At 65.7% G+C, this 14,127-nt stretch overlaps 1 protein-coding gene across 2 annotated transcripts; it reads left to right on the forward strand.

Moving 5' to 3' along the window:
• The first annotated feature begins 325 nt into the window (after positions 1–325).
• On the forward strand, positions 326–14,093 carry ERN2 (endoplasmic reticulum to nucleus signaling 2). 2 transcript variants are annotated; one of them, XM_072877999.1, is made up of 22 exons: positions 326–516; positions 3,410–3,527; positions 3,861–3,970; positions 4,508–4,580; positions 4,932–5,004; positions 5,166–5,288; positions 5,375–5,476; positions 5,773–6,034; positions 6,140–6,218; positions 6,308–6,458; positions 7,179–7,300; positions 7,531–7,707; positions 7,998–8,247; positions 8,518–8,614; positions 9,243–9,432; positions 10,212–10,311; positions 10,496–10,695; positions 11,420–11,567; positions 11,670–11,797; positions 12,056–12,179; positions 12,505–12,572; positions 12,642–14,093. In XM_072877999.1, exons 2-22 carry the CDS (start codon positions 3,525–3,527, stop codon positions 12,831–12,833), a joined length of 2,772 nt encoding a protein of 923 aa, XP_072734100.1. In that variant the 5' UTR covers positions 326–516; positions 3,410–3,524; the 3' UTR covers positions 12,834–14,093. The 2 variants fall into 2 exon arrangements, with proteins under 2 accessions (XP_072734100.1, XP_072734099.1); XM_072877998.1 differs by having other exon boundaries at positions 3,861–3,894.
• The last annotated feature ends 34 nt before the right edge of the window (positions 14,094–14,127 follow it).

Here is a 14,127-nt window from a genome sequence, read left to right on the forward strand (position 1 = left end):
CCGGAGATGGGGCAGCCTGGGTTGGTGTGTGAGGCGCCCGGGAAGGGCCCTCGGCTTCCCCGCGGGGCCGGGCCGGGGGCCGGGGGGGTGCGGGGGCCCTCACGCCCGGTCCCGCGTTACCGCCGGAGGAATTTTCCCCGCGGCGGTGTTAGAACCGCGGGGCTGGGGACGGGAGCGGCAGCCCGGGGGATGCCCAGCCTCGGGAGGACGGGCCCGGTGCTGGTGCAACGGGCTCGGGAAAGCGGCGGCGAGCACCGGGGCGCCCGGGGCTGCGGCCTCCGGGGCCGGGGGGGGCGGAGGGGGCAGGAAGCCGCAGCCCGGACCCGCCCCGGCCCCGCTGACTCACGGCGCGGCGATAAGCGCGGCCCGGCCCGGCCCTGCGCGCCGCGGCCCCGGCATGTCCGGGACATGGGCGGCCCCGCCGCGCCGCTGCGCCCGGGGCTGCCCCGGGGGCTGCCGCCGCTGCCGGTGCTGCTGCCGGTGCTGCCGGTGCTGCTGGTGCTGCTCCCGGCACAGGTACGGCCGCGCCGCAGCCCGCGGGTGGGAGCGTGGCAGCGTCCGCGGGTGGGAGCGCGGGTGCCGGCGCTTTGCGGGCGGGAGAGTGCGGGCGCCGGCGTGGTTCCGGCGCGGGAACCTGTGCGTGGCCGTGCCCCGCGTGTGAGTGCGCGTGGGCGCGTGTCCTGCGGGTGGGGGAGCGTGGGGGTACCGGCCCCGGTGAGTACGTGCGCCCCGGGCCTGACGGGGTGGGCAGCAGCATCCCGTGCTCGGGAGCGCGCCGGCAGGCACCGCGCTCCGCTCCACGCGGGCGTGAGTGGGCGTGCAGGCCGGCGCAGCCCCTCGCGGGCGTGAGACCCGCGGGCGTGAGTGCGTGGCGACGCAGGCAGGAGCCTCCTGCTTGTGACAGCGAGCGCGTCGAGAGCGCGCGGGTGCGCGGGGTCCGGCACCCAGGAGAGCGCGGTTTGTGGGGCGAAGGGGCTGCGGTGCGTCTGCGGGGTCAGGGCGGTTGCGTGCGGGGCCCCGGGGGCGTACGATAACGGCGTCGGCCGGTGCGTGATGGAGATCCGCGCTGCTCACCCCGGGTGAGGGGCCGCCCGCAGCGCCCAGGGCGGAGGTTGCTCTCTGCTCGGGAAAGCCGTCCACCCCTGGGCCTGGCCGGGGCTGAGAGCAGAGTCCCCTTCCCTGGGAGCCCTCGGCCCCTTCCTGCCTGCTCCTGCCTGCAGAGCTGCTGCCTGGCAGGTTGGTGCCCTCGGGAGCCGGCTGGCAGCTTCCGTCGCGGGGAGGGCAGCGTGCCAGGGTGGCTCTGGCAGATGTCAGTAGCACAGCTCCGGCAAAGGAAGCAGCGGACGCTGGTGCTGTGTTTCTGGCTGTTTCCGGCCGTCCCCCTCTGTCACTGGGGGAGCAAGCATGTCCCGAGCCCACGGCTGGGCTCCGGCCTCAGCGGCGTTGCTGCAGCCTCCAGGCTGGCGTGGTGGGAGCCTTGGGAAAGCACGGGTCCTGCGGACATCCCGTGGGAACAGCAGCCGCGTTTCTGGGCTAGGGCCGGCCAGGACGGCTGCTGGGGCAGCTGAGGCTGGGAGTGGAGGGGAGGGCGGCTGCTCCCGGGCGCCCAGTGCTCCCAGTTCTGCCCATGGTGGTGTGGAGGGAGCGGGCTGGGCAGCCTGGCCTTTGTTCGAGTGCCCTGTCACCGAAAAAACAGTAGTTGCAGAAGAAATGGAAGAAACTGCAGAGCATTGGGGGGAGGGAAGAGCAGAGCCCGCAAGCGCAGGGCCCGCTGTAGCTCTGACAGCTGGGAGGGCTCGGCGGTCTCGGTTCTGTTTCCCTCGTGCAGGTGGCCACACCGCAAGAGCTCCATGTCTGCTGGCCTGGCTTGTTGTCACAGCCGGCAGCGAGCCTGCCTGCGTGGCCGCACGGTGCTGGAGCAGCGGTGGTGGGGAGCAGTCGCTCTCCTCTGCCTGCCCCACCGCGTCCTCCGCACAAAGCGAGAGCTGGGAGACTCGCTCTGACCTCACTTAAAAATTAAGCAAGGAGAAGGGCAAATAATAGAATTGGGCTCAAAGCAGAGGGGCGGTCATGAGGTGTGTTGGGAGGGAGCTGGTGTGTGCTCCTGGCAGGAGGTACAGCCGGAGAACAGGCGACCTGGCACCATCAGGGCTGCTGTCTGTGTTGTGGGAGCTGGAGGAATTCCAGCGACTCAAGGGAGAACGGGAGAACGTGTCTCCTGGCCCCACCGTGCCATGGCTGGTCTGTTACTGCCATCGGGTTCTGCCCCGCGGATGGGCACGTGCTCACACGTAGGGCACCGTCTTGGCACAGGCTGTCGGCCGGTCCCCGCTCTTTAGTCTGGCCGGGTCCCCAGGCCGGGTTCTCTGCCCGGCTCAGGCTCCAGGATCGGGTACGGAGCAGGTGAGAGGCAGCGAGGGGGCTGCGGGGCGGCGTGCTGGGACCAAGGGATGTTCTTTGGCCACCCCACACGAGTGACCGGGGCGGCAGCTTGCTCCATCGGCTTCTGCATCGCAGCCAGCGGGGAGCCCGGGCGCTGCTCTGGCTCCCTGGCATGGGGGACGGCCACGCCGGCCCTGCCTCTCCCTGCAGCCGTTTGGGTCCCCGTGCTGTTTGCTGATCCCTGTTTGCCGATGGGGTGAGGCTGGCGTGTGTGCCAGCCTGCGGCGGCTGAGCTGGCGCTTGCTGTACGGGCGCTGTACACGGAAGCAGCAGCTCCTCTTCCCAGCGTGAATTTGCAATTACTCCCTCAACGTCAGGGTAGCTGAAATCTGTAGCTTTGAAGGCCTGGGTGAGCATTAATTGCATTTTTGGCATGAAAAGTCACCCAACTCGTTTGTTTCTGGAAGGAGCCGGTAGCTGGGCTGTTTGGGTCACCTTTAGAAAGGCACCCGGCAGTTGTGGCTGGGAACAGCCGCGCTGCAGCTCATCCCCGCCGGCAGAAGCCTGGCTGCGGGGCAGAGGAGGGGAAAGGCTGTGCCGGCTCCAGGACTGCACCGGTGGGATGTGACCAGTGCTGCAGGAGCCAGGGACCGTGGGCGCCGCACGCTGCCGGTGGTGCCACTCACTGCGAGCACAGCAGCCTTAGTGCCAGGGCTTAATGCCATGGCTTTATAGAACACAGCACCTCCGAACAGCCGTTAGCAGATGCGATTCTGCGGGTGACCTGTGCGGGTGGAGCTGGAGGAACAAGCAGATTTAATACACTGGTGCAAGGAAATAAATTATTTTCCCTTCCAGTCTTGCCTCACTGGGGACGAGAAGGGACCTTGGGGCTCTTCCCCGCAGTCTGCTGCTGCTGCGGCGTGCTGGGTGCGGGGGGCTGCGGAGCTGCCTGAGGTGGCCCGGGCCACAGGGGCTCGTCCCCAAGTCCAGCCCTGCTCTCTAAGGACGGCGTTTCTGTCCATAGTGCCTCAAAGGCGGTGCTGTGACTGTCCCAGAAACGCTGCTCTTCATATCCACTCTGGATGGAAACCTTCATGCAGTGAGCAAGAGCACAGGTGACATCAAGTGGACCCTGAAAGATGGTGAGTAGCGGCCCCGGGGGGTGCTCGCTCGCAGCCTGCCTCCCTGGGCTTGTCGCTGGCCGGGGTCGGGGTTGCACCCCCCGGCCTGGCTCTTGCTGGCCGTGCTCTGGGCCGGCGGTTCCTCCAGCCCCGGGGGACGCTGCCAGCTGCAGCCTCCGTGCATGGAGGAGAGCATCTCGGGGGGCCAGACCCCCGCTGCCGGCAGGGCCTATTCTGGGTCTGAAATGCAAATAGGCTGCGGACCTGGGCACGGCTGCGCTTGGTAAACACTGCCACGTTGTCCCTGCTCGCAGGGAGAGGCTGCTGACGTCTGCGTTTCGCTCTCTTTTTCAGATCCTATTCTGCAGGTGCCTGTTTATGTGTCAGAGTGAGTGTCATCCCCCACGGGCAGAGCGCCCTTCGCAGGGCAGGCAGCCTGCGGGCCGCGCAGGAGCCTTTCGGAGGTGCACGACTGCCCTGATGAACCAACAGATTCACAGCAGGAACGGGGAACCTCGGAGAAATGAACCTCCCAGCCCCTGCCATAGCGTTGCCTTAAACCTACCCTGTGTCCTAGCACTTCGTGCATGACGATGAGGAATAGCTGCTCCCTGCTGCTGGGCTGTAGCCTTTCTACAGACAGCCCAGAAGCTCTCAGCACCACGGCGCACAAAAGCGTAGAAGAGAAATTGAGGAAAATCCACCTGAAAGTGCAGGGGGAAGGCAGGACAGCAGAGAGCTCCCCTGGGGCGGGCAGGGCGCAGAGCCAGCACAGCTGGCCGGCGCAGGGCGGCTGCATGGAGCTACGGGCTGGCCCAGAGCTGGAGTTCGCCTCCTACCAAATCCAGTGCCAGAGGTTTCCGGGAAAGGTCAAGCCCCGTAGTGAATCACTGGAGCAAACTGCTGAAGGGGATTCGTTAGTGCAGCTCCTCTCTCGTCCTTGGCGTGTGCCCTGGGCCGGGGGCAGCTCGCGTTTCATGCTCCTCTCTCCTCCTTTCCAGACCGGCATTCCTTCCAGACCCCAATGATGGCAGCCTGTATATCCTGGGAGGAAAAAACAAAGAAGGCTTGATGGTCAGTGGGGCTGCGGGGCTGCGTGCATCCCGCCCGCCCACAGCCGGGGGGTTCACCGGGCCGGGGGACCAGGCAGACCGGCTAGGCAGGGCGAGCCTGGGCCTTCGGCTGCTCCAGCTTGTCCTTGGCACCTGGAAGATGTCAGCCGAGTGGGCGTGGGGCAAATACAGTTGGGACGCTTTCCTTCCCCGCCGCTCGGTCCTGCTTTGGGGTCGAGCAATGAAGGCGGGCGAGGAGGAGGGGGCTGTCCCGGGGGACCTCTCCTTCCCACCCCGCTCCTGAAGGCAGGACGGCTGCTGCTCGGGGAGGCGTTTCTCTGGCCCCGCATCCACTCTGCCGCCTGTGTTGCAGAAGCTCCCGTTCACCATCCCGGAGCTGGTCCAGTCCTCGCCATGCCGCAGTTCGGACGGCGTGCTCTACACCGGTACGCAGAGACCGGCCGCTCCGCCGGACCCGGGGCCAGGGAGGAGGAGAGGCTGAGCGGGGACCTCCCGGCAACATGTCCGTGGAGGGGAGAATGGAGGAAGCCTTGGGGACGGAGAGCAGGACTGCAGAGACTTACAGAAAATGCATTTTCGTTCTCAGGGAAGAAGCAGGACACCTGGTTCATCGTGGACCCCAAGTCAGGAGAGAAGCAGACCACTCTCTCGACAGAGGCCTGGGACGATCTGTGCCCGTCAAGTCCCCTGCTTTACATCGGCCGTACCCGTAAGCCAGTCCTGCTCCCCGTTCACCCGTCTGGTCCCAGGAGCGGGGTGCGGGGCAGTGACCTCGTGCCCTGCTCTCGTTCCCAGAGTACGTCATCACCATGTACGACACCAAGTCGCGGGAGCTGCGCTGGAACGCCACCTTCTCCGACTACTCGGCACCGCTCTGCGAGGAGTCCTACCACTACAGTGAGTGGCCGCCGTGCACGCGGGAGCCACGGGAGCCACGGGAGCCAGCTCCCCCCGCACCCTGCTTGCAGCGGGACCCTGGCTCTGCGGGGACCCCGGGAAGATGCTGCCGTGGCCGGTGGGTCTCGACTGTGCCGGTTGCTGGGGAAAACGGCTGCTGTGTCGGCCACGGCTCTCGTGGGAGCAGAGCGGCAGGCGGCAGCCCACGGCCAGTGGCAGGACTGGGGCAGGGCGGAGGGGGACCAAGCCCCGCGGGCAGCACCGCCGCATCGCCCCCTCCCTCTGGCTCTGCCTAGAAATGGCACACTTCGCCTCAAGCGGGGACGGGCTGGTGGTGACGCTGGACAAGGAGAGCGGGGAGGTCCTGTGGGCGCAGAACTATGGCTCGCCCGTGGTCGGCATCTACGTGTGGCACCAGGACAGCCTCCGCCGCATCCCCCACCTCAACCTGGCCATGGAGACCCTGCGCTACCTGACCTTCCACTCGCAGGACATCCACCTCCTCAAGAGGAGCTACCAGTCCATGAAGGGTTTCGCTGCCACCAAGACCCAGCTGCTGTACGTGGTTCCTGTGCTGTGGCAGCCGGTGGCATCTGCGTTGCCTCTGCTCAGCCGCCCTGATCCGTGACGGGCGGAAGGCCGATGCTTGTCCCTGCCCTGCAGGCCGGCGCTCTACGTGGGGAAGTTCGCGGCCAGCTTCTACGCCTTGACCTCCCTGGTCCACGGCAGCGTGGCTCTGGTGGTGAGTGTGCCTGCTGGCCCCTTTCGGGGCGAGCCGCGGCGGGTGCGCGTCCCGGCTGCGTGGTGCTCCACGAGCTGTCGGACCCCCAGCCGCAGGGCATCACGCTGGCCAGGATCGACGGCCCCACCACGCATGACGTGACCATGAGAGAGTCAGGGGAGTGTGAGATCACGCCCAGCACCGACGTCAAGTACCCGCAGGGCAGCATCACCTCGCTCCACAACCAGTGGCTCCTAATAGGTGCGGACCCGCAAGGGGCGCGGGCTTTCCCTGTGTCCTCGCTCCCGGAGGGCGCCCGGGGAGGGGCAGCCCGAGCTGCCGGTGTGTTTTGGGGTGGCAGCCCAACCTGCTTTGCTCAGTGGGGCAAATGGGGCCAAGGCTGTGACTCACCCTCAGGGACTGCGGTGACTCCGGCTTGGGGCTGGTTGCAGCCCATCCTTGTCCCTTCCCCAGGAGGGGCCGGCGGCCACCCCCACCCGGGGGGTGGGCAGGGACCCTTTGAAGCGGGGCTCAATTACCTGTGCGGGTGGGTGTGCCGTTGTGCACCGAGCCCTGCATGCGGACGCTGGGCTAATTAGCCTGCTCCGTGATTGCCTTCACGGGTGCGATGGCAGGAGAGGCCACGCTGCCTTGGCGTGTCTGGAAAGCAGGGTGGTGTCTCGAGGCCGTGGCAGGGGAGGCACAGAGCGGCAGGGTCAGGCTCCTCGCTGCGTCCCGAGGGCAGGGGACCTTGCCCTCTGCCTTTCTCCGCTGGCTGCTGCTGCTCCAGGTCCCCGTCCCTGGGGAGGGAGCCGGCAGGTTGTAGCTGTGATGCTTTTTGTGCCTCCCATGAGAAGCGACGCCCCTTCTCCAGGAGAGCCAGGGCTGTCTGGCGAGCCCGCGTCAGCGCTGCGGAGATGAGGGACTGAAGCTGGGACCAGAGGCCAGCTGACGGTTGTCTCTCTTTCGCTCCCACCACAGGGCACCACGAGCTGCCTCCTGTGGTCCACACGACGATGCTACGAGCCTTCCCGGAGAACCTGAGGAAGACAACGGAGACCATCATCCCCAGGGCTGCTCCCGCCAGGACCGCGTTTGACGACGTGAGTGGCGGAGCTCTGCTGGGTCCCACCTCTGCACTGGGGGGGACCTTGGGCAGCACTGGGGCGCTGAAGGGGCTGGGCCGTCCGGGGGCTGGGCGCTGGGTCCCCGGTGTGGGGTAGCACGAGGAGGGGGGTCCTGCGTGCAGGGCTGCAGTGGGGAGGGGGTCCCAAACCTGAGTGCCCAGCGGTCCGTCCCTCTGGTGTCACCCAGCTCTGGGCATGTGTTGCAGTTCCTGGCCCCGGGCGGCCCCGAGGAGCCGGCCGTCCGCAGCGAGGGGCAGTTCCAGCCGGGCCCCGCGCCGAGGGAGCAGGTGGAGGTCTACCCCGAGGCCGGCGCCTGGGACCTGGTGATGGCTGGCGTCGGCACAGCCCTGCTGGGCGGGGGAGTCCTTTTCCTCCTGGTCACGGTGAGTGGTGGCCCGTGGAAGAGCCCGCCGCAGAAATGCCGCTTCTGAAGGGGCAGGGACTCCCTTTTTTCTTGTCCTTGTGGTGCAAGCAGCGCTGTCGTGGCTGCGATGAGCCGCACAGCTCCCGCGCTCTCTCGTACGCGCTCGTGGTAACGAGCCGAGGCGGCGCGCAGCGTTCTGCCGGCTGGGCAAGGGACAGACGGTGCACGCGCTGCCTGTGCCGAGCCCGGCCGATGCCCCGGCTCCGCTCTGGGCGCAGGAGCTGAGCGCTCCCGTGGTTTGTGTTCCAGAAACTGCAGAAGCAGCATGCGGTGCAGCAGCAGCAGCTGGAGAAGCAGATTCAGCTCCTGCAGCAGCAGCAGGAGATGCTGCTCCCGGGCCGGGTCTCTGGGGAGGGCGTCCCTGCAGAGCCCGGGGAGCCGGGGCTGAGCCGGGGAAGCACGTCGCAGCTCTCGCAGAGCTCCAGCCCCTTGGCCCGCCTGAAGGACCTGGCTAACGGGATGGTCAGCCCGCGTCCGGCTGTCCCGGCAGCTGCTGAAGGTGGGTGCAGGTGGGAACAGGCAAGGTGCGAGGGGGTCTCTGTCCGTAGGTGTCATCACCCAAAGCAGGAGCAGAGGTGCCCCACAGATCAGGGGGCTGCCCCCCAGCTGATGGGGGAGGAGATGCAGAACCTGCTGCTGGATAAGCACGGGCTACAAAAGCAATTGCAAGAGAGTAGGGCCCAAAGAACGGCCAGGTGGTTAAAGAGCTGGACGTCCTTCGTATAGGACTAAGGCTCATAGGTTGAAGGATGGCTGTCTTCCTCTGCAGATGCAGGTGCAGAACCAGACGTGATTGTAGTTGGGAAGGTTTCTTTTAACCCCAAGGATGTGCTGGGCCACGGAGCTGGAGGAACCTTTGTCTTCAGGTGGGTGGTACCCCGGGTGCCTGCCCTCCTTCCGCTCTCATTCTCCTGGGAGCCACAAGCACAGCGCCAAGGCAGCTCCTTGCCTGCCCGGCGGCTGGTGCTTCAGGGGCTTTTGGGAATGGGTTGCCACCCTCCCCTTCTCATGGTCCTCATCAAACCCATCTGGAGAGCTGGGCTCACGGCCTCCGGTGACCAGGTAATGGCACGCAGGGCAGGTCTCCCCCTCACACCAGCACCCTGTGCTCCCCTTCCCCTCCTGCCTGCGCCAGGCTGTCAGGCAGCTGGACTGTGCCCGCCCCGGGCAGCTCTCGGCAGCGGCAGGTCTAGTCCCTCGTAAGGTTCCCCTGGCTCTGGCTGAGCCCCTTTCCCCAGCACTAAACACAGCACAAAGCGAGGGAGGTTATTTTCCTACAAACAGGGGAACCTGAACCCCCAGTTTCCAGCTCTCTGCAGAGATTTCTGCCTGTCCATGGCTTTGACAAGTCTTTGGGAGCCGCTCCAGGGTGACCCATGCTGAGGACCCCGAGGGGCGAGTTTCCAGCATCGGCCGGAGCCTGGCCGGGCTGTGCATCTACAGCGCTGGCTGGGGAGGGCCGTGCATGGACGCCGCCATCGACTCTCCACGCAGGGGACAGTTTGATGGCCGGAACGTGGCCGTAAAGCGCCTCCTGCCCGAGTGTTTCCATCTCGTGGACCGCGAGGTCCAGCTGCTCCGGGAGTCGGACGAGCATCCCCACGTCGTCCGCTACTTCTGCACCGAGAAGGACAAGCAGTTCCACTACATCGCCATCGAGCTCTGCTCTGCCACGCTGCAGGAGGTGAGCCTGCAGCCCTCTCCTGCCCGGTTCTGGGGACACGGGGCTGGCTGCATGGGGCTGCTGCTGGGGGCTGTCAGTCGATGTCCCCATCCCCTTGTTTGCAGGCTGGTCCCCAGGGACACGTGTCTGGTTTTGTCTGTGCTGTTAGGGAGGTCCCGCGGTGCTCCCTCGGAGGCAGGGTGCTGGGCATGCCCAAGGGCAGGGCTGGCAGCCAGCTCCCGCGGTCGCAGCCCTCTCTGGGGTTCCTGCCTGGCCTTGGGCACAGCCCTGCTCCGAACCCGCTCCCCAGCAGGCAGAGGGAAGAGGGCTCGGATCAGGCATGGGCAGGCTGCAAAGCGCTTCGGAGAGGCAGAGCAGCCAGCAGCAGCGCTGCTCCTGTGTCCGTCAATCCCCTGCCCTTGTTCTCCTGCCGATTTGCCCTCTCAGGAGGGAGCAGGGGAGCTCCGAGCCTCCGCATCGGTCGGGGCGGTTGTTCACGTGCTGGGAAGAGACTTGGCGTGGGGGAGGAGAAGGGTCCCTTTACCGCTCCGTAAAGCAGGAGGGTTGCTGGAGCTGTGGAGGCCCGAGGACACAAGTGAGGGCAGTTTGCTGCAGAAGGAATAGATGCCAACTGGTAGACCTGGAAATGGCAAGCCTTGGGCACAAACGGCCTCCGTGTGGGCTTGTCTCCTTCCACCTCTGTCAGCCTAGCGAGAAATCTCTCTCTCTCCTGGCACACCTTGCCTTGGTTGCCCCAGTAAATCAGGATTTCATCTCTTTCTACTTCCGTGTGATTCCAGTACGTGGAAAACCCCAGCTTCGATCGTCACAGCCTGGACCCGGTGTCTCTGCTGCGTCAGACCATGTCCGGGCTGGCCCACCTCCACTCCCTGAGCATCGGTGAGAGGGCAGCGCCCCACCGCCGCGCACGGGCCCGAGGGCAGCGGGTCCCGTCCTCGGCCGAGGCTGCGGGGTTCAGACAGCAGCCGTCGGGTCAGCAGCACGCGGGGCGGCAGGCAGAGCCCTTTTCTGCTTCAGCCCCGCCGCCACGTCGGCAGGTGACACCGCGCGCTCTGTCTTCCAGTCCACCGTGACCTGAAGCCCTGTAACATCCTCATCTCCGTCCCAAATCGCCACGGGCAGATCCGAGCCGTCATCTCTGACTTTGGCCTCTGCAAGAAGCTTCAGGGGGGACGACAGAGCTTCAGCCTCCGCTCCGGCATCCCTGGCACTGAGGGCTGGATCGCGCCCGAGGTGCTGCAGGAGGCCCCGAAGGAGAACCCTGTCAGTGAGCTGCGGACGCCTCCCCTCGCCTAGGGTCCTCCTCGAGCCCGTCGTGGCAGAGTCCCCCGTGCTGGCAGCGGCCTCGCAGCGTGCTGCTGAAATGCACAATTAAGACAAAAGCTCCGGGAGCCCAAGCCGGCCCGGATGCAGAGCACCGGTGCTCCTCGCCAGGACTGCCCCGGCCAGCAGCTGCCCCTGCCCTGGCGGGGACGGTGCCCGGCTGTGTTCAGCACAGGGCGTCTCATCTGGCTACAGTCCTTGGGAATCCGGGGTGGGGAGCTCGGAGGGGGCTGTGGCTCGCTGCGGAGGTTATGCTTCTGCTTGGGTGTTTAGCCCAGGGAATCCTGTTCCTGCTGGAAGCCGGTTGCTGTACTGGTCCCTGCGGGGCATGTACTGGTGCTGGCAGTGTGCTCCACGTAACCTCGTACTGGGCTCGGTTCGCACAGCTGGGCGAGGTGCCAGCAGCCCTGGCGTGTCCGTCTGTCCATGAAGTCCTGACTTCTGTCTGTGCCTCTGAAAACCTCTTCCCTGATAAGGACCCGATGGGATGGGTGCCTCACTGACTCCAGAAAGCACGGCAGGCAGGAGCCCTGGTGTGATGCATTTTCCAGCCGCGCTGTAGCAGATGACCAAGCATTCACATAAAAGAATGGAAAAGTGGGGAGGCAGAAGCTTTCCTCTCCCTTGGCCGCGAGGGTCCCATCTCGCCCTTCGTGTTTTGCAGACGTGCGCTGTGGACGTCTTCTCAGCCGGCTGCATCTTCTACTACGTGGTGTCAGGAGGGCAGCACCCTTTTGGGGACAGCTTGCGGCGACAGGCCAACATCTTGTCGGGCTCTTACCAGCTGAGCTGCCTGCAGGAAGAAACTCACGGTGAGACCCTGTGCCCGTGGGGAAGCCCTGAGCCGAGGGGCACAGCTCCCAGTCCTTCTCGGGGGGGGGTTTAGTGCTCCATTGTGTTGTTTCGCCTACCAGACAACCTTGTTGCGCGAGAGCTGATTGCGGCAATGATCAGCCCCGAGCCCCAGCGCCGGCCCTCGGCCCCCGTGGTCCTCGTGCACCCCTTTTTCTGGAGTCAGGAGAAGCAGCTGCACTTCTTCCAGGTGAGCGCCTGCCGTCCCACCAGGCAGCAAACGTAGGTGTGCTCTGAAAAAACAAGTGCTGGAAACAGCTGTATTTATTTAGGTCAACATGCTCATTTTGAGCTACTTTTGCAAGGGGTGGGGGGTCCCTGGGTTTGGGGTCAGGGCCAAGCCCTCTTCGTCCCCCCTCGGCGGCGGCTCTGTTCCCTGGTGCTGGACAGGGCGGTGTGGGGAGAGCGCAGTGCCATACCTGCCCCGTCCCTGCTCTTGGGCACGCAGGACGTCAGCGACCGCATCGAGAAGGAGCCTGCTGAGGGACCCATCGTCTCGGCCCTGGAGGCAGGGGGACGGTCGGTGGTGAGGACCAACTGGAGGATCCACATCTCCCTCCCGCTGCAGACCGGTGAGCGCAGGGGGGCCAGGCTGAGCCTGCTGCCGCCTTTCACGCAGAATCAGGCGGGGAATGGGACTCGTGGGTCCGGTGCCTCCTTACTGGGCAGGAGGCACCTGCTTGTGCCCAGGAACCAAAAACCAGGAGGGGTAAAGGTGCCAGCCCTTTCTTGGGAGGAGGGAGAGCAGTGCCCGGGTTTGCCGCAGGCTGCTCCCCGTGCACGTCCCGGGCTGCGGGGGCTCGGGCCGGTGTCGGCAGTGCCAGGGGCTGTGGCAGCCCCGTGCCCCTCGCCCCGGCCGCATCCCCCCTCGCTCAGCGTCTCTCCTGCTCTCCGCAGACCTGAGGAAGTTCCGCACCTACAAGGGGGGCTCGGTGCGCGACCTCCTGCGGGCCATGAGGAACAAGGTACGGCCCCCCGGCCCCCCGCACCCCCGCACCCCCCTGCCCCTGCTCACCTCGCCCTCTCTCCTGCAGAAGCATCACTACCACGAGCTGCCGGCCGATGTCCGGGCAGCCCTGGGCTCTGTCCCCGAGGGCTTTGTGCAGTACTTCACCGCCCGCTTCCCCCGCCTGCTGCTGCACACGCACGGGGCCATGAGAGTCTGCGCCCACGAGCGGCTCTTCCACTCCTACTACTGCCAGGAGCCGGGAGGCGACGGCAAGTGAGCGGGGACGCGTGCCGGGGTGGCACCCACGGTGCGAGGCTGCTGCGGCCGCTCCTCCCTGCCCGCACCCGCGGCCCCGTCTTGCGGCAGCTGGGAGCAGCCCCGGGCGCTCGCCCGTGCCCTTCTCCCCCTCCCCGGGGTGAGGTGGGGCCCCAGGACTGGCTGCTCACCCAGCGTACGCATGGGTTACAAGCAGCATGGTCCAGAAGAGGTGAGCGTAGGGTGGCACTGGGCTCTGACCTGGGGTCTCCTGAGCCCAAGAGGGACCCTCTGGGCACCCACCTTTGCAAACGCTCACAGTCGCCTGAAGGCATTTGTCAGAGAACAAAAAAATCTCTGCGGTGGACACGGTGTTTGAGAAGAAGGAAGAAAACGCGCGTTGGGTTTTCCTGAAGGCAGCCGGCAGCGATGCACGGGCAGAGCGGTGCAGCAGGTCCCAGGGGGGCGTTCACCCAGGATCGGCGCACTTTGTCCTGCCGTGCCGCGTGCCTGGGAAGGCGGCTCTGTGAGCGCGTGTCCAACGTGGCTGTGACCAGGACCGATATACCCGTCTTGACACTGGAGATGATCCTTCAGCCCGGCTGAGGCTGAGGCACAGCGTGTCAGCTTTTAGCAGCCACCCCAGGGCTCGGACCTGCTATTTGCATCAGGGCTGCTGAGGGTGCCACCAGCCCCGCAGAGAGGCCTGGGGCCTCCGGTACAATACCAATACCAAAGTTTCTAATCTCAGCTGGGCTGAGAAGAAGGTTTTCTCCTTTTTGGTCACCAGCAGCCCATCGTTGTGCCAGGCCAGAGCCCCCCGCGTCAGTCCTGCGCCCAGGAGCCCCAGGCAGTTTGCACAGCAGCGCAGCCGTTCAGGAGCGGTTTTCTCAGGACACAGAGGCTGGGGAAACCCCTTCTCCCCGGGGACCCCTTCCCTCTGAACGCACGCCTGTGCCTGCAGCTCCTACGGCCTCTCCGGCTGCCCCAGGGCAGGTGTCCCACGGGTGTTCTGTTTTACAGCATCCCCATGGGAGCGTATTTCATACGAGCCAGCCTCCAAGCGCAGCACCGCTGGCTCCGTGGGCAGCCCCGGAGCCCCTCGGCCAGGCTTCCTCTCTGGAATAGCAATAATTTTGTACAGTCCGATTCCTCTGTGCGCTGGGGTGTGGGATTTTGTTACACAGGTAGCAAGGGGTTTGTGCCTGGTTTCTTTTCAGAATACTGTACAGCCTAGAGCATTTTATACAAAATGTTATAAAAAAATAAAAACTAAAAAGCTTGTCCCGCTTAAAAATGAACTGGCCCGAGAGCAC

This window comes from Ciconia boyciana, chromosome 13 (assembly GCF_034638445.1).
Source record: "Ciconia boyciana chromosome 13, ASM3463844v1, whole genome shotgun sequence".
Taxonomy (NCBI): Eukaryota; Metazoa; Chordata; class Aves; order Ciconiiformes; family Ciconiidae; genus Ciconia; species Ciconia boyciana.

Excerpts from the sequence above, each read along its gene's own strand:
- ERN2 (XM_072877998.1), top strand. The coding sequence starts at position 409 with ATGGGCGGCCCCGCCGCGCCGCTGCGCCCGGGGCTGCCCCGGGGGCTG. Across the intron at positions 5,005-5,165 it reads GGACGGCGTGCTCTACACCG|GGAAGAAGCAGGACACCTGG; the intron begins GTACGCAGAGAC and ends TTTCGTTCTCAG. Across the intron at positions 6,459-7,178 it reads CAACCAGTGGCTCCTAATAG|GGCACCACGAGCTGCCTCCT; the intron begins GTGCGGACCCGC and ends CTCCCACCACAG.